This window comes from Vespula pensylvanica, chromosome 1, assembly GCF_014466175.1.
Source record: "Vespula pensylvanica isolate Volc-1 chromosome 1, ASM1446617v1, whole genome shotgun sequence".
NCBI lineage: Eukaryota > Metazoa > Arthropoda > Insecta > Hymenoptera > Vespidae > Vespula > Vespula pensylvanica.
Window position 1 is genome coordinate 1771810 of NC_057685.1, and position 23772 is coordinate 1795581.

Here is a 23772-nt window from a genome sequence, read left to right on the forward strand (position 1 = left end):
ATGAAACACGCGAGCGGCAAATCATTTGTATTGCGTCACTCTCGATTTTTTCAACGACTTCGATTATGCTCTGACAATCGATTCGAATCAAGATGGCGCCCTCCAAGGAAGGTCTAACAGATTTGCAGAAGGAAATTTTTGATAAAATCGATAAGAATGAAGTGTCGGAGATTAAAACGCTTTTGTCAATGAATAAAATAAAGGTCGATTTTGTTGACGAAAATGGTATGAGTCCACTTCAGCATGCTTGTTACAAAGGAAATAAGGAAATTGTACAGATGCTTCTCGATCAGGTAGGTTAGAATGTATCCCGCCTTATTTACTTCTCGACTTAATTTATTTAAACATAATTAATTATGTTAATTATAGTTTATTTTCTTTATATATATCATTTTAAATATAATGTGAGTTTTTTTACATCGGGATAACCTCTTTAGTTTTGTTGGTTAGGACCGTAAAGTTTACCCGCCGATAAATAAAAGATAATACCGGTTCATTCCCGAACTTTCGATTATCGAGATTCGATTTTTGATTGAAATCTTTTCAACAATGTGTGTGTGTGTGTGTATATATAAAACACATTATGTTCTAAATGATACTAATCTTAAATGCGTATGATAGTTAAGAAGAACATTTCTTTTACCGCACAACACATATACAATTCAATGCATTATCATTGAAGAACGTATCTTCATACAGGGTGCTGACGTTAATGCTGGTCAACATGAGCATGCTTACACGGCATTACACTTTGCTGCCCTTAGTGGAAACGCAGATTTGTGTCATCTTTTAATGTCTCATGGTGCTCGTTTAACAGCTACGAATAGCGTGGGACGTACGCCAGCTCAAATGGCAGCATTCGTTGGTAATCATAATTGTGTGGCTACGATCAACAATTTTATTCCAAAAGCAGATATAGATTATTTTGTGAAAGCGCAAGGTCTTCAAACCGAACCAATGCTTCCTCCACATTTAGCAGATTCTTTCCATAAGTTTATAATGCAAGTAAATGTACATCCTGTTCGGGTAGCTATGAATTTGCAGAGATCACCTGGTCTTTTAGAAAATGCATACAAGGTAAGATCTATTTAAAATACATTTGTATGTTTATATAAGATATGATTTTTTATTGAAATAATAATCTCTTTCTCTATGCAGATCCAGAAAGTATTAGAGGCTTTACGTCATAGAGAGATGACTAGAGGAGCAGAAACAAACGAGGTTATGGCTTTTAAATATCATTATCTTAGTTGTGTGGTAGCAGAGATAATAAAATGTCAAAAACGACAAGAAGCTATGAAAGGGGAGAAGAATGATAAAGATAAAATAAGCGAAGAAGGGGAGGAGAAAAAATCAGACGTAGTAGAGATATTGATTAGAAAGTTTTTGAAATGCAGTAAAAGCGATGGAGTACCAGAGTATCAAGAAGCATTTTTGAGAGAATCCGTAAGGGAATTTCCATTTAGAGAGAGTACAATTTTTCGTCAAATGGTAGCGACGCTTGCTGGAACTGATCCACCATCTGCTGTATCAGTTGTATCTGCAGCAATTAATGGACAAAGAGGATTCAATGATAACGCATTGGTATGTGTTACTTGTGGAGAAGAGAAAGCAAGTAAGAAGTGCAGTAAATGTAAGGCTGTACAGTATTGCGATAGAGAATGTCAAAGATTACATTGGTCTATGCATAAGAAAGCATGTGCCAGATTAGGTCAAAGCCCAAGCCAAAATACAAAAACCTCAGATATAGATAAAGAGCAAATAAGTAACGTAAATTCGAAGTCGCAAAATTTACCTAACTAAAAACATGCATTGTTAAGAAAGAGATACTATATATTATGATTTTAAAGTGATATATATATATATATATATATATATATATATATATATTCTTGTCCAATAATTTTGTTTACAAATGTACATAGTTCCTCGTGCGTGCGTGTAAATTTAAGCGTATCCTACATTTTTTTTATTTAAACACTCGTTTCCATAAGATTATAAACATTTATTCGCATACATGAGATGAACTACGCTTAAAGAAAAAAAAAGAAAGAAGAAAAGAAACCTTAACAAGAATCTTAACAATGAACTGTGTTATATTCCCTTATCGTTCTAAATTTTGGATTTGACAGCGTTGCACGATGTGAACGAACCATTGATTTATTTTGCATTTTTTCTTTTTTCTTTTTTTTCTTTTTTTAATATTAAGACATTACGATCGAAAGACACGAATAAAGCACGATGAAAAACGTAAATACGTCTTACGATAATTATTTCGTCCATTTCCTAATTGTTTATTTATAATGCTATACGTCTGTACTTTTGAAAATATTTTATCGATTTACGTGCTTACGTATTTCGACATACGAACGTTTATTATTTTATAAATAGAAAAATAAGAGAGAAAGATTTTTATCCTTCTTTTCTCTCTCTTTCTCTCTCTCACTCATTCACTTATTTAACGATCTCAAAGTCAAGAAGTTTCCTTTCTTTAAACTCAATTTGCATAGCACTTGACGTTTGTCCGAAGATTCTTCAATGACAAGATGCTCGGCGCCATGTTTACTGGCGCCAGCTGGGCGGTCACCCTTGAAAGAAGACTAAAGGGCCATAGAAAAAGAATCGTTTAGAAATATCTTACGAACTCACCGTCTCCTCCTACTTAAACGTTGTCCTCGGGTTTTTTTCTTCTCCTTTTTTTCTTTTCACTCCCGTTTTCGTTACCTGCCAACGATCTGCTTCTAATAAGTTGGCAATGGCGTCGCCCCTTTTCTTTCTTTTCTTTTTCTTCTTTTTTTCGTCCTCCTTCACGCTAACTTCTTTTAAAAGTTACGTTTTATATACTTATTACGCCCTTGTACATTTTACGAGATACTTTTCGTGCCGCTTTTCATTAGACTCAATGAACGTTTCGTCTCGTCACGTCTCGTCACGCCTCGTCCTTATTTAAACGACCTTAAACACGTAGGCGCGATTGATTGTTCTTACACTCGATATCATCGCACATCCTAATTAAAAACGATAATTCGTCTCTTTTTTTTCCTTTTCTCTCTCTCTCTCTCTCTCTTTCTCTCTCAAAATTTACGCGTTAAATCTGATCTTTTCCTTTTTCTTTATTTTCGTTCTTACGAAATTATCGATCGAACGAGCTGCATAACGATATCTAATAATAATAATTTTATACTTTTATATTTATTCTTATAACAATTTTATAATTTTATATCTTTTTATAAATTATATTTTTTTTATTCTTTTCATTGTCCCGAACGACATAATATTTTTGTTGGCACATATCGTATCGTTAAATAAAATAATAGAAAAAACGATGGAAGTTTTATTGATAGTAATTGTTACGTATTTATCGAACGTTTTAATAATGAAAGTATAAATAAGAAAAGTGGTCGTGGCTAGCGTCATAAATCAGACGACGCGTGGACAATTAGGGAACTCGTTGGCGGTGACGAGCGGCGTAAAAGATTACAAGAAGAAGAAACAAGAAGAAGCAGAAGAAGAAGAAGAAAGGAGCAGTGTTCGCGCCGGCGGCCCACTTTGTTGCTCTCTTTGCCGCCAACCGGAAGTGACGCATCACACGTTCGTTCGTACGACGTACCACGAGCACTGTATTCTCCTTCGATTATCTCGGATAAACCATTCGATAGACCTAACACGTTTCTTTACGAATATAAACCGTTATCTTGAAATATTGAACTGAAAACTGGGTCGAATTAATATAACAATTGTTTCGAATTTACTAGTACGAAGTACTAATCTGTTTTATTTTTATTTTTATCAAATTTAGATTTTCATGATATATCTGCATCTGAAAATTTATCGTTTTTCTAATTTATTAGAAATCTTGGTCAAATATCTCTTTTTTTTTTTCTTTTTTTTTTCTTCTTTCATTTTTTTATACCGAGACTTTCACCGATAGAAAGTACACACTAATAAATTTGAGACGATCAAATTTGAAATTAGGTCGAATTTATATAATAATTGTCTCGAGTTTCTTGGTATGTTCGTCATATCCACTTTTTTTTTTTTTTTCATCAAATTTAGGTTTTCACGATGCGTTTGTGAAATTTTATTACTTCTTTAATTTATTAGAAATCTTAACGGAATATTTCTTTTTTTTTCTTGTTTTCTCATTTTACGAGAGTCACTAACATATAGTACACACTAATGAATTTGATATGATTGAATTTGAAATTAGATTGAAGTTATATAACAATTTGGTTTTGAGTTTGGTAATACATTCGTCATTCTTCTTCTTTTATCAAATTTAGATTTTCACAATACATTGGTGAAATTTTCTTATTTTTATAATTTCTTAGAAATCTTAGTCGAATACTTTTCTTTTGTTTTCATTTTACCTTGTAAGACTTTCACTAATACATAAATACATACATCGATTTATGAAATGACGATTGAAGGAATTGGAAACTTTCACTTTAAACAGTAAAGGACCGAGTACTCGATTACGTAATCATTTTGGAGTTAAAATTTTTCTCTCGTACAAATACCTGCGGGCCATTTTTTTTTTTTTTCATTATTTCTTATTTTTTTCTTTTTATATAATCATAAACATGTGAAAAAGTTTCGAACTTTTCTTTCTTTTCTTTTTTTTTTTACTTCTCTCTTTAAGACTCCTTTCATTTTTTCAATGGAATTTATGATACATTACTAATAAAAAAAAAAAAAAAATGAATAAAGAAAAAAAAAAATCGAACGAACGTTATTATCAAAGAGCCTTTTTATATTTCTTATCATCTTTTAACCTTGTAACGATAAGTCGTATGTATCAAATATACGTAGTGATCAAAATTTCTAAGAATATTCTCCTCTTCGTTTCTTTCGATAAATGAAGGTGATAAATCTTATACAAAGTGAAACGAGCGTACGGTAAGCGATACACGTTGAGGCATGCTTTTACGCGTACTGCTTGTTTTCACTCGTCAGATTTCAACGTCAAAGAAACTCTTGGAGAAATCTTTAATTTATACGAAGGATCACGAATTCGCGGTTTCGGATATGCAATCGCGTCTCCGTTTTCTTATTGTTATTGCTATATATTTAGAGTCATCTAGAATGCGAAATACTCTGTGAAAGTTTACCATGGTTGTTCAACCTGAACGTGACCTTTCTAAAAGATTCCTTAATCGTTTATTTCATTAAGATTACGAGGAAAAAGAAATAGAAAGACAGAAAGAGAGAGAGAGAAAATCTTCCGTTTTTAATCACTAGAAAAAATTTTTGATTCAAACGGTACTTCGTTTTTTGCGTCGCGCAATAAATAATATTCCGATTTATAAATCCGGATTTAAAATCGTTTAAACCGATTAAAAAGGAATCATTGATCAAAGTTTTCACGATTATTTGCATGTGTATATATATATATATATATCTGTATTCATTATATATATATATATATATATATATATATATATATATATATATCTGTACTCATTAGCACATCTCGGAGAATGTAAAGAAAATAAAAAAGGACCAACCAGAAGAAAAAGAAGGAAAAAGGGAATGTTTACGATGAGTCAGTAATTCGACTTCGATATTAAGATGCTTAACGTAAATATATATTTACGCGTATTTGTGAAATTTGAAGGTGCGGTTGTTTGATTTTTTTTTGTGAACAAGAAATTTCTGTTTATATCTTTGTCAAATATTCCTTATCTCTCTCTCTCTCTCTTTTTCTGTATATATAATATCCCTCTCTCTTTCTCTCTCTCTCTCTCTCTCTCTCTCTCTCTCTCTCTCTCTCTCTCTCTCTCTCGATTTTATTAAACGAGAACGCGAATGGAAATGGTAGAAGGGAGATAGAGGTGACACAGAGAGAAGACAAAACGGTATTCGATGGTGTAAGACTTCTGACGAAGGAAGAACCTCGAAGGAACAAGGTAGCACGATCAGTAGTGTTCAAACGGTTCGTGCGAAGAAGACCACGATACGACGAAAAATGTTCGTTAAGAAATCTTTGTCATTGCGATCGATCGCAATTATAACGATACTGTCGATAAAAATTATTTCGTTAGAAGCTAAACGACCGCGCGGACCTATTGAGGAAGCTATACAGAACGGTGCAGTGAACGATTATATACAAGAGGATTGCATTTGGAGACGTGGAAACGACAGAGACTCCTGTCCGGATCCTGAAGTTCGTGTTTATTTGTATACTCCTGGAAATAATCGTAGAGAATTAGATTCGAGGGAATCCGATTGGCTTAGACACGATTACGATACTACGAGGGAGAATATCATTCTTATTCATGGCTATGCAGGTGGTTTTATCAATCGTGATTTATTTCCTATTTTTTCTATATTTCGTTTTGTTTTGTTGAATTCTTTTTTCTTTCTTTCTTTTACAAACGAAAAGATCGACGCGGTGTCCATCGTCGGAATCGTTGTTGATGATCAAAAAAAAAAAAAAAAAAAAAAAAAAAAGAAAAGAGAGAAAAGAGAAAAAGAAAAAAGACAAAACAAAATTATTTATACGCGCGTGCATATATCGTAGATAATTAAAATTCATCCTAATCGCATTTGAAAGTAACTTATAGAAAATATTGTGATTATATATGACCAGGTGGCGATAATACATTACCAATTGCGGTGCTACGTGATGCCTATTTACGGAATGGTAGTTACAACGTCTTCCTGGTAGATTGGGGTGCATTAGCCGCGGCACCTTGTTATCCAGCAGCGGTATCGAATCTTCATCCAGTCGCTCGTTGCTTATCAAGGACTCTGACGACTCTAAGAAACCTCGGTTTACCTATTCATCGAACAACGTGCGTGGGACATTCCTTAGGAGCTCATATATGTGGTATCATAGCAAATTACCTTCTATTTCGAATGAATCGAATAATTGGCTTGGATCCGGCCAAACCACTTATTCGTCCAGGTCGAGTAAATCGATTGGATAGTGGCGATGCTGATTTCGTTGAAGTGATGCATACAAATGCTGGTTATTATGGCGAATCCATTCGTATGGGTCATGCTGATTTCTGCATAAACGGTGGCAAAATTCAACCATTTTGCGAGGGTAGATCGAACGATCAGCTTTGCAGTCACGTTTGGGCGGTATGTTTTATGGCACTTAGTCTTGACAACGACGGTCGAAATACGATAGCCGAATCGTGCTCACGTAGATGTCCTTCCGGCCCAAAAATCGCACAAAGAGCTGGCGTCTACGTTCCGATGGGACATCACACGCCTAGTGAGATTAGGGGTTCGTTCTGTTTTAACAGTATACTACCACCGTATTGTCCGAGATATCATAATGGTCATGGGGATGATAGGTGTTGCTTACCAGGTGATATGAATACTGATTTATCGTTTAAAAAAAAAAATAATGCGTCTGTTAAGTCGTAATAGGTTTCCTGAATTTTACAAACGAGGATGGTTCGTACCATTGGGTATATTTGGGTTTTAAACGTTAACTCATATTTCTATTACGGAACAGGTATGCACATTGCACGCATACATACACACACATATATACATAGTATATATTTCACGTTAATATATATGAATTTTTAAACGTATCTGCTCATCTGTTAGGGAAAATTGTAAATTATGTATAAAATAATTTTATAATGTAACGTATATTCGTGATAGATGTAATGTACAGAGTGTTTATTAAATATTTATATCGTTTCCAAATAATATTCATTTTTGAATATATAATGCTCCCTTTTTTTGTTTCTTCTTTTTATTTCAATATATATATACGGTATGGATATTGATTAACAAGTATTTGATAGAATCATTTTGTATAATAATGATTTTTAGAGGAACGATAGTATATATATATATATATTAGAGTTAATTGAATATGCATTGTCGTCTTGACAATGAATCGATGTCAACCGGGACTCGAGAAGAAGCCGTAACGCATACGGTACGTAGAGCGCGCGCGTTTTGCGATTCCGGTGTTCGATTGAGTATTCAGACGATGTACAAGAAAAATCTTACGTTGGTAGAGTAACCACGTGTCCCAATACCGTTAGATGTTCCACTAAACCGTTTATATAAATAAGCATATCTGAAATAATTTTACTCGATATTTCGATCGAGTTATACATTCTTTTTTTCTTTCCTTTTTTCTTTCTTTCGCTATATTTTTGGTAAACTATCGAACGAATTATTTATCAGAAATAAGAAAGAAAGAAAAAGAAAGAAAAAGAAAAAAAAATTATGTAAATATCGCACATAATATTTTATAAAGAAAATTTCTACGAATTTGATATTAGAAGGAACAAAAGAAAAAAAAATGAGAAGGAAATGTAAAAATTATAAAACATTTAAGCATGACAAATGGTTCTAATAGAATTTTGAAAAGAAAAAAGAGAAAAAGATTATCGTAAAAATTTATGGTTCGTTTTAAAGGCTCTAGAGAATGTACGACCGGTATCCCGCTGATTTTCGAAGTGTTTTAAGAGACATCGATACTCAACAGGGGTGCATCTTGTTGTTAAACGATATACTGAAATACTTGGCACATTTCTTAGACCTACTTAGTACTTTCTATCTTTTTTTATTCTTCTATTATCAAACGAACAGAAAACAACGATGATTCGTCTAGAAAAAAAGAAACATTTTTTATTTTCAAATTATTATTGTTGTCGAAGCTTTTTAAGTAAAAAAAGAATATTCTCACTTTTGTCTCGATCATTATATCAAAATTAATTCTAATTTGTTTATATATGGGTATGAGTATGAACAGACACACATACACGCACATAAATTGATTAGATTACTCATAACTTTAATGTTTGTAATGTGAAAATTATTTCGAAAAGATATTTTAATGGAGAATATGGGAACAGAGATATTAGAAAAAGAATTTATTGAAGGTAGAAATATTAGAAAAAAAAAAATAATAATAATACTGAATTATATAAGTAAATTTCAGACACTATATATAGATTATATAAGTATACGTATAATCGAAAGTACTATAATACATATTTGTTTGTTTATGTGTAGTAAATGGAATGTGTAATCAAAGAAGAGGTGAGAAGAGTTCCACTCATACCATCTACAGATATGTACGGCATCTTAACGTTGTTTATAATTTTGCATAAACACCTCATTATCATTGTTCGAGGGGTGAATTTTTATTTTAATAATTCATTCGTCGGATTTGGTTTAGTCGGATTAGTTTTTTTCGTGCAAGAATAGAGTTGAAAGAAGTAGAGACTCTTCTTCGCTCTCGCGTTTCATTTAATAAAAACAAATAAACGTACCTAAAAATCATATATAAAAATATATTTTATATAAGATCTTCATAGTGTCTGAAAATTAAATATAATTCAAGGAAATTCTCTTTTCTCCCTTTTTTTTTTTTCTTTAAATAACTGATAAACAATTTTTTTTCTTTTTTTTTTTAATTGGTATAAAATTCATATTGTATGTTATATATTGAAACTAATTGATCCTAGAATGTTTTTATTATTTTTTTTCTCGTGTTTCCCATGAAAACAAGAAAGAAAGAAAAATTTAGAATTAACAATCAAGATGTGGCACCAGTTTTATTGGAATCTTGTCATAAAATTTATATTTACAAAGAAGATTCGTATTATGACTTAAATTTATAAAAATTATGTAAAATTTGTATAAAAATTAATATATATGCATATATATATATGTATCTGTATATCTGTATAGATATATATATATATATACATATAGGTACTTATATTCAATTGGTTACTTTTCGTCTTCTTATTAGAAACAAGGCACTTTGTAAACGTGAGCGAAGAAGATGAAAGTATGATACAGACAAATTACAATAAAAATCTTCTCGCTTACTTGTTGCCCATGTATCGTCCAACGCAATTTAGATATGATATCGGATATGTATACTATATATATATATATCTTTGGTGATTATACATTTACTTAAAAAATATGGCGATAATTCTGACTAACGTCGCCGTTACGAATGAATTTTACTAGTAGTACGTCACTAGCCTTTACACTAATCATTATTATTTTATATCTAGATACGAACAATGTATATACATTTTGTAACTATTGTACATATTCCGATGATCTATGATTTGAAATTATCTATAGAAGAACAAGACAAAGAAAAAGGAAAGAAAAAAGAAAATATTTTTAAATAATGACAAATATAATCTTACGGTCGGATTAATTGAATATGGAAATTAAACGTGGATCAATGAAACTGTGGATAATAAGACAACGAATGAAATCTATGGGAAAATCGTAGATAAGATTCTAATGGAAATTCGGTGATAGTCGATGGTTGTTCGATGACAGGAGCGATCGGTAACGTAATTATTGACGATGGACGAGGTGAAGAATCATTCGTCCAAGGTCGATAGAGTTTTGGTTGATTGTTTTGTTCATTTACACGACGATTTTTAGTAGACGAATGTGGACTTCTGTCCTCGCAACTGCTCAACTCTCTCTCGTCAAGATTTTCGTTTTCGTTTGGTGTTCCTACCGTTGTTGGCGTCGTTGACTGTTGCATCGATTCCGAGGAAGAAGCGGTCTCCTCTTCCTCGTCCAATCGATTTACTTCTTCCTGTTCGTTGTTTTCTTCTCTCGGAAATTTTCTTTTGCATCGGGATTGACCGGAATCACGGAAACCCTTTGCGAATGGATTGTTGTCGATTTTTAATTTTGTTATATTTTCGTTCTGAAATAGAAATTTGTTTTTGTTCATTCTTTTCGCGCGTGTGTGTTTTCTTTTTTCACGATATAAATATAATACAATTATACAATTAATATATTTAATTATAATAGTTACATAGTTATAATTACATAGATATATATTTTTATCGTTATTTTGTTTTAATGTATTAATAAGAAAAATTATCTATCGAATAATATCTATATAACATTATTAAGATAAAACGATCGAAGTGTTTACGATCTTACCTGATAAGCTGTGACTGCGATAAACTCGGTCTCCTTGAATGTGAATGCCGATGAGGGATAAGTATGGAAGTCTTTAATGCGTGTTAAATCGTCGCATCTGATGATCCAAATGCGGACCTGATATTTGTGCATCGATGTTAAAACAATCTGTTAACAAAAAAAAGAAAGAATAAGAATAACAAATGTATACTTTATGAAATGTTCTCTGACTTCGTTCAAAATATATTAACTATATTTGATTAAAAAGAAAAAGTACTATATAATTAAGTTGTTAATTATTCGCGATGGATATTCGATGTAGTATGAAAAAGAAGATGGAATCGTTTAGCTCTGGTTTTGTATTTTTTTTTTGTTCCTTTCTTCCTTTCTTTTCCTTCTGCCCCTTTTTTTTCACGGGCAAAGAAGGGAGACCCGAGAGAATTTTATTAAATTCGTAATTAGTTTGGGGAATCGAGCAAAAGAAGCCGCCACGCAGTGTTGGAGATAAGTTGGCGCCTCGGTATAAGAAGGCCGACGACTATGTTGTGCTGTAAGCAGACGCGATTCTCGAAAGCCAAGTCGTCGTCGTTGCAACCTTCCTGGAATCACGTACTTCACACACGAAGATGGAAATTATCGTAATACACGGTCGAGATCTATATTTGTTTCTAATTAAAAAAATATTTTGCTTGGAAAATAGAGAAGAAAAAAATATGTATATATAGAGGGGGAGGGAGAGAGAGAGAGAGAGAGAGAGAGAGAGAGAGAGAGAAAATAAAAAAATATTGTAGAGAAAAAAAATAGTATTACTCTAGAAAAAATATAGATTTCATTCGATTAGATCTTATTCGAGACTTCTTAAGCCGATCTTTATCTTTCTCTTTTTTTTTATTTTTAAATCGTAAACAAGGCAAATTCCGAGCCCTAAGAATTAATCAAAATACATAACTATACATACAAATATATGTTTTAAAAAATTTCATTATTATTTTAAAATTAATATAATTTTATTTAAGTAACAAACCATCTAAACGTTTAAAATATGATCGATCTTCGAATTGTGTAGTTGTGAAGATATTTTTTGGAAAAAGACAAAAAGAAAAATAAAGAAAAAGAAAAGAAAAAAGAAAGAACAGAGAAAACATGCGTCATTAATTGTCTGAATAATTATTAAAGAAGGTAAAGTAAAAGAAGAGAAATGAGAAATGGGGTCGGTCTCGTGAAAAAGTTCCTTTCGATTTTTCGTCGTGAAAGGCTAAAAGGACTGACAAAAAGGGGCACCCTTAATGCTTGACGGCAGCTGCCTGCCTGGTCAAGACGTAAACAAACCAACTCACGGAGATGAGGAAAAAGATGGTATATCGATTACAGAGTGTCGTGGACCGTGTTAATCTTCGTTCTTCACGGACAACGGCAAAATGCTTCACCGTTTTGAGTAGCTTAAGTCTCGGCACCGGAGGATCTCTTACCTATCGCGAAAATTGTAATCCCTATACTACGGTGCTCATCTCGTAGCTGATTTAGACTACCCCCTGACGTTTGAGCAAACTGACCGACCGAACAGACAGTTCACAAACTGTCCGTGGAAAAAGTTCTAAGCCGTTATCTTTCTCGCTTAAATGACCTCACGATATGTGCTAAAACGATGAATAACGTTCTTTTTAAGAAAATGGAAAAGAAAGAGGTGTAAAAAAAAAAGACTCAAATATGGGAACGAGTCTTAAAAAGATGTAGAAAGAAAAAGAAAAATGAGAAAAAGAAACAAACGAACAAACAAACAGAAGGCAGATCTCTTTTTTCTTCTGCTTCTTTTTTTTCTGCTTCAATTCCCCATTTTTCTCTCGCAGACATCTTGCCTGAAGATCGATGTCACAGTTGACGACTTTATTTTTTTGGTTTATATATATATATATATATATATATGTATATAAAATGTAAATGATTCGAAAGATATCGTTAGTATATTAATATTGAACAGTATTTTTTTTAGTATTTTTTATTTCTTTTTTTTTAGTGTCCGTCGGAAATGTATCGTGGTAATACGAAGGAGGGTAAGGAACCGTGTGTGGCGACCTCCCGCATACGAGCACGAAAAGTTGGGAAGAAGGGAATGAGTAATTCGAAACCAGAGCAGCCAAAGAGACACGTATCGAGAGAATGGATAGACGGGACCGAGGACAACCGTGGCTGTCCAAACACACGGCCCGGTCAGATAAATGAAGGGCCGCCGACTCGTAGCCTCCCCTTACTTCTCAACTTTGCTTCCGTTCCCCCTTTTTTTTCTTTTTTTTCTTTCTTTTTGTCGAGATTCCTCTCTACTTTCCTTCCGCTTTTTTAATGGGAATGGGTTCGACACCTTTCCCTTTCTTCTTTTCTTTTTTCTAGTTTCTCCTATTTTTTTTTTTTTGACCTTTTCTTCTTATTCCGAAAGTTTTGTTCTATCTTTTTCTTTTCTTTTCTTTTCTTCCACGTCTACGAGAGACGAATTCGTTATCATTGCTAATGTATTTCGTGAAACATGTGACATCACATTTCGTAATTTTGTTTTCTCCCGCTTAGAAAATTTAGTAATAATTATTAGCTCTTTTTCTTTTTCTTTCTTTTTTCAACTTAAAGAAATACACGTGATTATCTTTCCAGTAATTAATTGCTGTGATCTAACTTGTTTTTATTTTCCTTTTATTTTTTCTTTCTTTTATTTGAAATAAGAGAAAAAAAGAAATACGCGCGTGCGCATAATAAAAAGAACTCACGTTATTTTGATGTTCGACCGAATTGTTGGTAATTTTGAGTTTACTGAAGCTAATCGGTAATTGTTGCATCCAATGATCTCCAGTAGCAGGACTGTCAGGATGCAGGTATATCCTTCGATCGATCTCTGGTTGTGGCTCCGCAAAACCTGTCGACATCCATCCTCTTGACGAGAGCCTGCCGCTTTTCGTGTCGGTCTCGTCGACGCCTCCGCCACTTTCGACATACTTTTGTCGACGATCTGACGCCGGTACCACTTCGAGTAGTATGCAGTAGCGAGTGCGTTTCTCCAATCCGCTTACAGTAATTTTGACCGATGGAAACATGCGTCTATGTGAAATAAACAATTAAATGATTATTGATCACTTTTTGTTTTATTATTGAATTTTTCTTTTTCTGTCTCTTTGTATCTTTGTTTTATTCTTTTTTTTTGTTTTGCTTTCTTTCTTTTTTCTTTTTTCATTTCGTCCAATTAAATAATATATTTCTTTAACGATGCTCCGCCAAATGTACCTGTATATTTAGTTTCTTCTTTTTATTCATTTATTATTTATTTATTAAATGTATATTTATAATAAAATTTCGTATATATATATATATATATACATTTTCAAAAATTATTAAACTCCAAAATATTGTAAGGGTATTTAACGAAAACGAGGAGAAGGGATTAAAAGATCGTGTAAGCATTTCGAGTAGGAAATATATAATTTCGTTAAAAGTCAGTTTTACAGCAGAACAGACTAGTTTATCTTTACATTGGATCTGCTTAGTCATGTCGCCGGAAAGCTTATTTTGCCAAAAATATTTCTTACAGGTACAGTAGTAAAATTTGGTTAAGGGTTGAGAAGATAATCTTGTAAAAGTTAGGCCAAAGCGAAAGGAAGAGAAAGACAAAAAGAATATTTTAATCACTATGTTTTCTTGTTGAAGTTATTTGATGGACAGAAGAAACGAAAAAAAGATGAAAAAGTATTTCGATTTGTTAATATTATCCTGACATGACAAATGAACGTCTTACCTATATATAAAAAAAAAAGAAAAGAAAAGAAAAGAAAAAATATTAGAAAATCTTCGGTCACTTTTGTAAAAGGGTCCTTCTATTATCTTATAATCTTTCAGCTGAGTTTTACCGAAATATGTAAACATTTCAAATTTATGGATAATCCGATAAGTCAATTTACGGTGGTCCGGTTTGTTTGTGTACCTAATTGCACCTTTTCTAGCAGTTTTCGTTCTCACCCCTTTATATATATATATGTAATTTTCTTTCTTTTCTTCTCTTTCTCTTTTCGTCCTTGGTTATTCTTATAAGAATAGTACAAAAGCTGAGTCATGCAATTTATCGTTGGAATCCTTCGTTTCTCGAGTTATGCAAGTTAATCTTTAGATTTTTTCAAAGGTATATTATAAAACAAATCTTTCTCATCCCTTTATCTCCTCGTCTCTCTTTCTCTCTCTTTTTCTCTATCTATCTATCTCTCTCTCCATTCTTGATTATTCTTTTAAAAACGAGTACAAAGCTGAGTACGTGCAATTTATCTTTACAATCTTTTCTTTTTCGAGTTTTGCAAGTTAATCTTTGGATATTTTCAAAGTTACACATAATATTTATAAAATATTGTTAGATTGTATATTTTCAGCCAATATTATATCAATCAAACAATTATTTATAAAATTATAAACTAAATGATGATTAAAGATTATCGACAGAAAATAATTAAAAAAAAAAAATATATATATATATACATATAGATGCAGGTATACGATTATTTATATAGTTGTACGCGAAATTATGAGAAGAGATTACTGAAAATAATAAAGATAAAAGATAAAAGAAAATAAGAAAAGGAAATAAAAAGGAGGAAAGAAAAAACTGGTGAATCTTCTGTTCTTCGTCTTATCTAAGTGAAATGTAAGAGACTGAAAAAGTCTATTTTGAGAAACGCCAAAAGGTGGTGGAAGCTTAAGTGGAAAAGTGAATCGCACCGTCGTCGCGTCGCATCGTGGCGCGTCGTCGCGACGCGCCATGACGACCGATAGACATGGTACCATAGTCTCGTGCGACATCGACTTTCGTGTCTGGTGCTACTCGAAAGGGAGAGATGTTGCTCTTGAGATTACGTATCGACTAAGTAGGAGCGTGTGATGTCTCGATTAGAAGTGCATAAGGACTGCGCATCAGGAGCACGTGCCTAATTTCTTTACTGATAGATATAACAGCGTGTGTTCCATTAATATGTATATATTAATAGTAACTCCATTGATGTCTTTTTGGCGTCTGTTAAACACGAAGTGTATATGATTTTACAAAAACAAAAATTTACTAGAAAAAAAAAGAATGAAAATTGTCGAAAAATTATATTTTCATTTATATAGAAAAAGCTTCTATTTATATAGTTATATGCGAGATGACAATTAAAAATTATTACAATCAAATAAACTATTATTATTAGATCAATATTATCGAATAAAAAAAAAAAAAAACGTGTTTTCAACATTAATTCGTATATACATGTATATATATATATATGTAATTATTTACACGGTTATATGAAAAATGATGATTAAGAACGATCGAAAATAATGAATATTAATAATATATAATACAATTAATATTTTCGAATTAGAAAAGAAAATCTCCTTGACATTGATTTATCGTATACCCATACACACCATTGTTTCATATAATTGGAAAAAAAAAGGATAAATATAAAAAAAGTAAAAGGCAGAAAATATAAATCGAGAAGAAAGAATAGAACATAAATAGACATAGTAATAGAGAACGTGTCAAAGTAGATGACTAGATGATCCTTCTGAGTTGCACGTTTTTGTCTTAGAAGGGCCAAAAGACACGGAAGAAGGTGATAAAAGAAAGCGTGAGGACTCGAAGAAGGAGTCGATCGTGACATGGAATACTGATTCTGCGTGTTGCGAGTTTGCAAGCGAGATGTGTTTTGCCATATATGGTACACACGTGGTTGGCATGTGGTGCATCGATGCACCGAAAGAAACAATTTCATGAGGAAGACCGGAAGACACGGATGAACGGATAGGGCAAGTTGGGAGACACCTTTCTTTCTATTGTAACGTGCATAACGCCCACAATTCTAAAAAAGAAATTGTTTTCAAAGGACTTTTTTAATCATAATAATAATAATAATAATAATAATAATAATAATATTTATAATTAAATGTTAAACGTATTTAAAAAATTTATGAACATATAGTTAGGTACTGCATATATACTGTATAAATGATATATTATAATATAATAATAATAATTATTTTTAATAGTTTTTTTTTATCAATACAGTCAAAACTTCCGCTTTGCAAAGTTATCATTACCGTGAAGTATAGTTATCACATCGAGTCGGATAAAACATGATCGGTATATGCACCTACGTATTTTCTTTTTTTTTTTTTGTCTTTTTTTTTTGATCTTTTTTTTTGCCGGAAACAATAAGACGATTGTCACGCAGCCGGAAATCGAGATTCGTTGTACTTCCGCTTGGCGTACGGATGCACCTTCCTTAAAAAAGAAGAAGCTCCGATTGGCGCGATAAAAGTGATAGAAAGGGTGGAATGTAAACGCCTACGTTTCCGTATCTATCTAATCATTTTCTCATCTATAATATGTCAACAATTTCAGTAGAATTTGTCTATATCATTCTTTTCGGTTTACTTGAATAGAGATATGAATTTTTAATCTAGATTTTGGCCAGGATATAAGTATCTATTTTACGTCTTATTATGAAAAAAAAAAAAAAAAAAAAAAAAAAAAAAAAAAAAAAAAAAAAAAAAAAAAAAAAAAAAGAATTTGCTGAAAAAATTTAAGCAAACTTTTTTCGAAAACGTAAAGTTTCTTTCAATCCAACGATTAAGAAATTTTATTACAAAAACAAACAAAAAAATAAGAGAAAAATGACCGATTGATATGTTACGTTCGAATGTTCTTCCTTTTCTTTTTCTCTTTTTTTTTTCTTTGACCGACGAAGAGAAGAAAGGAGGAAGAAAAAAAAGGAGAAGAAGAAGAAGAAGATAAAGAAAAAGAAAGGAAATCAAAAGAATAAGAAAAATGCCTGTACGTTAAAGGATAATACGTGCTCGAGAACAAAACTGCTTTTCCTGTTTTCGAGGCAGAACAATTTGGCGTTACAAATGCTTGCTTCGCGACGCGACGTTTCGAGGGTGGTAACGAGGAAGAAGAAGAAGTTTGGAGCCGACAGAAGGAAGGGGAGTGGTCCTATGGCGCCCGCCGAGCCGACCATCTCCGACACGCTACGTAACATTCTAAAGAATTTTGGAGACAAAGCTTCTTTTCTTCGTGAGAGCCGTTCCTGCTTACTGTCCGCCTCGAATCATCGAGACATCTATTTCTTTACTATTCTATATGCGACAATTCTTTTTTTTTTTTTTTTTGTTTTCTTTCTTCTTCTTTTCTTAAGTTTTCTTTTTTCCCCCTCTTTTCTTTTTGTTTTGAATAAGAAAATGATTCCTTCAATCGTTATTAAAAATTGTTCACAGATAAGACAAAGAAGATTTTCGTTGAAGTTAAAATATATTGTATATGATGTATGTATCTGTATGTAGGTATATATATATATATATAAAAACGTAAATAGCTACAGTTATAACCAATCCATATAATTTTATAACTCATAAATATTTTTACCGTCCAGATTTCGTGATGATCATCTCCGTAGTTTCGGCGTGAAATTGTTTCCAAAGCTTCCGATTTTGCAAATCGACCTTAACATTACCCGGAAGTGGTGGTCCCCCACCGAGATACCATCTATTCGTGATTTGTACGTCTTCTGTAAGAAAAGAACAAGAGAAAACGCTTTAATTAAATTATTATTCTACGATTATACATATTATTTAACATACAAATTTAACAAACAGATATGTACAAATCTCGTAAATCTCTTTAAATTAATTACACCAAAACCTGATAGAGAAGGAAAGAAAATATTTTTAAATTTTCGAACAATTGATTTTCTTATCGGTCGAGTTTACCATTGTGAAATTATTATTATATGGATATGATTAATTTATAAATTTATACAAAATTTTTCAACAGGATCGATTGCGCGAATAGAAAATTTTCGCGATAAGGATAGGTATTTAAATGACAGGAATAAATAAAAAAAATTAATAAAAAATAAAAAAAATAAAAAAAAAAGGAAAAAGAGAAAAAAATTCAAGATTTCAAGTAGGATCCTTTTCGAGAAGTTTTTTGGGATACGTAAAAATACGTGGATGAGGTAACACGAATAGTGTAGAGGAAGAAGGTCGTCTTTAAAAGATGAACGGAACTCCATCGAAGCGCGTTGATTCCTCGCATGACTGAACCAGTGCGGCGGCGTGCCGCACTTGTCTCCACGATTCTGCGGTCGTGGCATTGTGCCCCGAGTAGGATAATTGCCGACATTCGGTCTCTGTCTCTCTCTCTCTCTTCCTCTCACGATCGAATCGTCGAGTCGGCAGATAACGATTGTCCGCTCGAACGAAGGTCGGCACCTTTCATCTTGCCTGAGAGAAGATCTCGCACGGATCTCATCTCTCGCCTTTTCGCAGGACTACTGACGATTACTATTTCTAGTTATCCTTATACGATTTTACCTGTGTATACACACACACACATATACACACATACTAAGTACTCAGAGTATATATATAAGTATTCAGATTGTGTGTATATATATATGTGCTCAGATATATATATTGTATATATATATACACACACACACATATACGTACTCAGGGTATATATAAGTATTTAGAGTGTGTGTGTATATATATATAAGTACTCGGAATATGTGCATGTATATATATATATATATGTATATGTAGTTTCGAACGATAAATCTAAACTTGTAGATTTAATTATTATGTAATATAATAGATTTAATATATGTAATATAACAAATTTATTATATCGATACAATTATATAATATATACTATACTTTATTATAAGATTGTACGTGTCCATATGCTTCTGTGCATGTATATGTGTTTGTATGATAATTATTAAATTAATTTTGTATATTTTAATTTCATTTATTTCTATATTCTTCAATATTCGTATATATTATAATGTTATTAATAGATGGTGATAGACAGTAATCGAATTCTCGTGTGAATTTATTACATATAGAATATGAATGATTACGAAATTTCATGTTTACATACATAGATAACCTCAATTATTAGGTATACCCAAATAAAAGTCTATCTAAATCTTTTTTTTTTTCTTTCTTTTTCTTTTTTTTTTTTTAAACAAATTTCAAGCATCAATTTTTTCGACGGCTCATTTAATAATATATGTTAATATTGTAACAATATTAATCATAGTTATTAAAAGTGTACGATCTTAGAGGAAATCGTTATGAAAGATAATGAAACAACAATACAACAACGACAACAATAGTAATAATAATACCTGATATATTTCGACGAAGAGCAAGTTGTTGCTGTCTATAGAGCATCTGTTGATGTTGTTGATGATGATGATGAAGTTGTGCGTGGAATTGTAATTCCAATGGGACCGGTAGAATCCTTGGCTTCATATACATGATCACAGACACAATAATACGATACTAACGAGATATGTAAGTAAATAATTACAAAATGTTTCAAATAATTACAAAAGAGAAAAGAAAAAACAAAATAGAAACGCGTAAGAAAAATAATACATAAACAAGAATATACGATATTACTGATCCGTTGTCCCGTAGTCGACTGGCGACGGTCGGTAGCTAGTTAAATTATTTATACGTACGAAACGTTTGGAGGGTAGATTTAAGGTTTGTGAATTAAATACTCACCAGTGTGAACGACTCTTTTCAATTGGTCGAGAAGGCCGCCCTCGGACATCGTTGCCACGCCCACGTACCTATCCGATTGGTCGTATTGCAACGACCTAACCTTTCCAGCTTCATAAATAGTGGCAACAAGTGGGGCTGCATAAACCAACGTGACGACGACTGTGCGTAGGTCCTTCGATTAATTCTAATCTAGTACGATTCGTTAGAACTTTTTCAAAATGTGTTTCTATATAATAATAAAGTATAAGCATATAATTATTTGCTTATCTCTCTCTTTCTTTTTTTTTTTTTTTTTTTTTTTTTTTTTCAATCAATCTCAACGCCGATCGATCTTAAGATATTACAGAAAAAATAGAGAAACAATTTTATCGGAAGGAACGTCTTAACATAGCAGGGACATGAGATTTGTTTGAGATTGATAACAACGACGATGACGACGACGACAACGACGACGAACCTTTATTATACATTATTTCCATTTTTATTTCAAATTTTTTCTTGATTAAAAGGCGTAATGTGAATTTCACGACAAATTTTCTAAGAAAAGATTTCGCGTCTAAAAAACATTGAACATGTTTGTGTAGAAGATAGGATAGGGGTAGAAGTGCGGGATGGAGGATGACATACATACATACGCACTAACTCACTCACGCTCACACATTAACACATTTACACATATACATACACACACACATAACAAAAAAATCGTCACAGTAAATTATGAAATCCGTCGAGACGGTTGTTAATAGTTTGTTCTCGGCTTGGGTAAGAAGAGAAAAGATAAAATCAGGAATCCTCTCAGCAAGTCGAGCCGCTTTTAGCCGATAAGTATCTACGCTTTTCTCTCTCTCTCTCTCTCTCTCTCTCTCTCTCTTTCTCTCTCTCTCTCCCTCTCTCTCTTTGTCTTTCTCTTTCTTCCTCATTCAATTTCCCCTATCCTCCTTTTCTCTCCTCCTCCCTTTGCCCCACCATGTTTTACCACCCCTTTTGAGACGTTAACAAGCATACACGACGTCGCCTACGAACGCAATAGTCATCGAGCTATTGTACTGGCTTCTATAGGATTGCGGATTAACTGTAAACGATACTAAAAACAACAAAAGAAGTAATAAGTCTCTACGGTTATATAGATTTTCTTTCTTTCCCATCTTCGATCAATTTCAGTCAAGGATGAGAAGGAAAAGAGGAAATACTTGTTACTTGCGTTATCGTTTAATCTTTAATCCTTCGAAATCACATTTGACGAAAGTTTTTTTTATTAAATTATGACGTTCCTACTATACAGCGACGCTTAGATCAGGGACGTTTTAAATTTTTTTCATGGATTGTTCGTCTAAATAATAATATTTATTATGTCAATAAAAAAATAAAGGAATCAGGTATACCGAAATAAAGTTTCTTTTTTATTACTGTAAACAAATGAGTAAGAAATAAGAAAAAATATTTCTCTCGATATTTCTTAAAGAAAATGGATAGAAAGAACGGAATAATACTTTTATCTATTATACTTTTGTTGGATACTCAATTATACCTTATTGAAAACAGAAAGCATTTATCTTTCAAAGATTATCGTTAGTTCTTCGGAATATCTTTACTTTTACATCTCTCTCTTCCCTTTTTTTTTCTTTTATTTTGTCAGATAATATTAAGGAAAAGAAAATATAATAGAGCGCAAAACTAACTGAACATATTTTTATGCCTAATCAGTCTGAACGTTCATTATTGAAGATAACTGCTTAGATGAAGGATCTACGATAAAAGGAATTTATGTTCTTGTACTTACATTTACCCCATAGCCGTTTCTTTCACGCCTTAACGATTTTACGATTAGACAAGCCATTAGACCTTTTGCCCATTTCGTATTTAATCTGAAATAAGTACTTCATTTGTCGTTCAACATTTTTCTATCCTAATGGAAAAGAAACAAATTCATTTAACGTATGTTATAGATAACGCATTAATGAAAGGTCTTCAAAAATCTTCTTTTCGATAATTAATATTTTTATTCCTTTTTTTTAATGATATTTTCTATTCAATAATAATAATAATAATATTAATATACGATGAAATAATTTTTTTTGATATAACAAATAGGGATTTAATCAGTAAAAAAATTTGTAATCAGGGTGGTCCTTCTGGTTGAAAGAAGTTAGGTGCAAAAAGAGAAATGAGAAAGAGAAAGAGAGAGAGAGAGAAAGAGAGAAAGATAGAGAGAGAATGGGTGAAAAGAAGCCGACAAATGTGTTTTACGGCTTACTTCCTGTCCATCGCACGCGACAGTTATGCGACGTATAATGAGGGAGTCGCCATTTCTTGGGATCGTTAAAATCGTAGGCAGCGTGTTATATTATCACTCGATGTGATACCTATTTTTGCATTCTATAAAAAAAAATCTTATCAATTATCATTGATTGCTTTTGAAAACTAATGAAAAATAATATTAATATACCGTATATCTACACTTACACGCATACATTATTATTGAGTTCACTTTTATTGTATTTAAAAAATAATAAATAATAACATCGACATTTTTATATACATATACATATACATATATATATGTGTGTGTATATATGTATGTATAGAAATTTATTGTGTTCATTTGAAAAAAAATGATTTTACTATTATAGACGATTAGAAGCTACCCTTAAGAGAGATTTCCCAAGCATTTCGAATTGTTTATAAACTCAGAAGCGCACCCAGAGAGAGAGAGAGAGAGAGAGAGAGAGAGAGAGAGAGAGAGAGAGAGAGAGAGAGAGAGAGAGAGAAAGAGAGAGAAAGAGAGTGCTCGAAAGAAAGATCGAAAGCATATTGCTTTCTACGAAGTTACAAGCTCTCCCTAGGGACAACTACCCTAGTTCTGGAATTCTGCAGACAACTATGTTAAAGGATAAACATAACGAATAACATACATATACATACATATATATGTGTATACATGATATATACATATACATATACACACGTATGTATGTAATATATAGGTAGCTCCTTCCTAAAGTTCCTCTTGTAGCGTCGAACGACGAGAACGTGACTGCCGTTTGACATAACCTCAAAGTGGCCACTTTTGCGGCTCGCCCGTATTTACATTTTCGAGAACGGAAGTTTTTCTTTTTTGGTCCATCGCTCGATTGACTCTCCAGAATAAAATTCAATAATCAAAGAGGAAACGTTGCATTCGTTTTTCTACGCTGTTTTTTTTTTCTCTTAATATACAAAGAAAAATAAGAAAAAAGAAATAAAAAACTAACACATTACGATACCATTGCAAGATGGCGAGATCTTCCT

The 23772-nt window shown here is 32.3% G+C and overlaps 3 protein-coding genes across 3 annotated transcripts; 2 read left to right on the forward strand and 1 right to left on the reverse strand.

The window, feature by feature from the left end:
* Positions 1 to 90: 90 nt before the first annotated feature.
* On the forward strand, positions 91 to 1878 carry LOC122630580 (ankyrin repeat and MYND domain-containing protein 2). The gene is made up of 3 exons (XM_043815214.1): positions 91 to 293; positions 700 to 1077; positions 1159 to 1878. The coding sequence occupies exons 1-3, from the start codon at positions 93 to 95 to the stop codon at positions 1801 to 1803; spliced, it is 1224 nt and encodes a 407-aa protein (XP_043671149.1). The 5' UTR covers positions 91 to 92; the 3' UTR covers positions 1804 to 1878.
* A 3951-nt stretch (positions 1879 to 5829) lies between these two features.
* LOC122630589 (phospholipase A1) lies at positions 5830 to 7674 on the forward strand. Its single transcript, XM_043815240.1, has 2 exons — positions 5830 to 6290; positions 6593 to 7674. The coding sequence occupies exons 1-2, from the start codon at positions 5969 to 5971 to the stop codon at positions 7378 to 7380; spliced, it is 1110 nt and encodes a 369-aa protein (XP_043671175.1). The 5' UTR covers positions 5830 to 5968; the 3' UTR covers positions 7381 to 7674.
* A 2166-nt stretch (positions 7675 to 9840) lies between these two features.
* On the reverse strand, positions 9841 to 20441 carry LOC122630585 (T-box transcription factor TBX6-like). Its single transcript, XM_043815228.1, has 5 exons — positions 20097 to 20441; positions 18326 to 18467; positions 13653 to 13980; positions 10921 to 11067; positions 9841 to 10678 (listed from the first exon to the last, which is right to left on the reverse strand). Exons 1-5 carry the CDS (start codon positions 20227 to 20229, stop codon positions 10193 to 10195), a joined length of 1236 nt encoding a protein of 411 aa, XP_043671163.1. The 5' UTR covers positions 20230 to 20441; the 3' UTR covers positions 9841 to 10192.
* Positions 20442 to 23772: the final 3331 nt, after the last annotated feature.

Excerpts from the sequence above, each read along its gene's own strand:
- LOC122630589 (XM_043815240.1), top strand. The coding sequence starts at position 5,969 with ATGTTCGTTAAGAAATCTTTGTCATTGCGATCGATCGCAATTATAACG. Across the intron at positions 6,291-6,592 it reads TCTTATTCATGGCTATGCAG|GTGGCGATAATACATTACCA; the intron begins GTGGTTTTATCA and ends ATATATGACCAG.
- LOC122630580 (XM_043815214.1), top strand. The coding sequence starts at position 93 with ATGGCGCCCTCCAAGGAAGGTCTAACAGATTTGCAGAAGGAAATTTTT. Across the intron at positions 294-699 it reads TACAGATGCTTCTCGATCAG|GGTGCTGACGTTAATGCTGG; the intron begins GTAGGTTAGAAT and ends ATCTTCATACAG. Across the intron at positions 1,078-1,158 it reads TTTTAGAAAATGCATACAAG|ATCCAGAAAGTATTAGAGGC; the intron begins GTAAGATCTATT and ends TTCTCTATGCAG.
- LOC122630585 (XM_043815228.1), bottom strand. The coding sequence starts at position 20,229 with ATGTATATGAAGCCAAGGATTCTACCGGTCCCATTGGAATTACAATTC. Across the intron at positions 18,468-20,096 it reads TCTTCGTCGAAATATATCAG|AAGACGTACAAATCACGAAT; the intron begins GTATTATTATTA and ends CTTTTCTTACAG. Across the intron at positions 10,679-10,920 it reads TCGCAGTCACAGCTTATCAG|AACGAAAATATAACAAAATT; the intron begins GTAAGATCGTAA and ends TTTCTATTTCAG.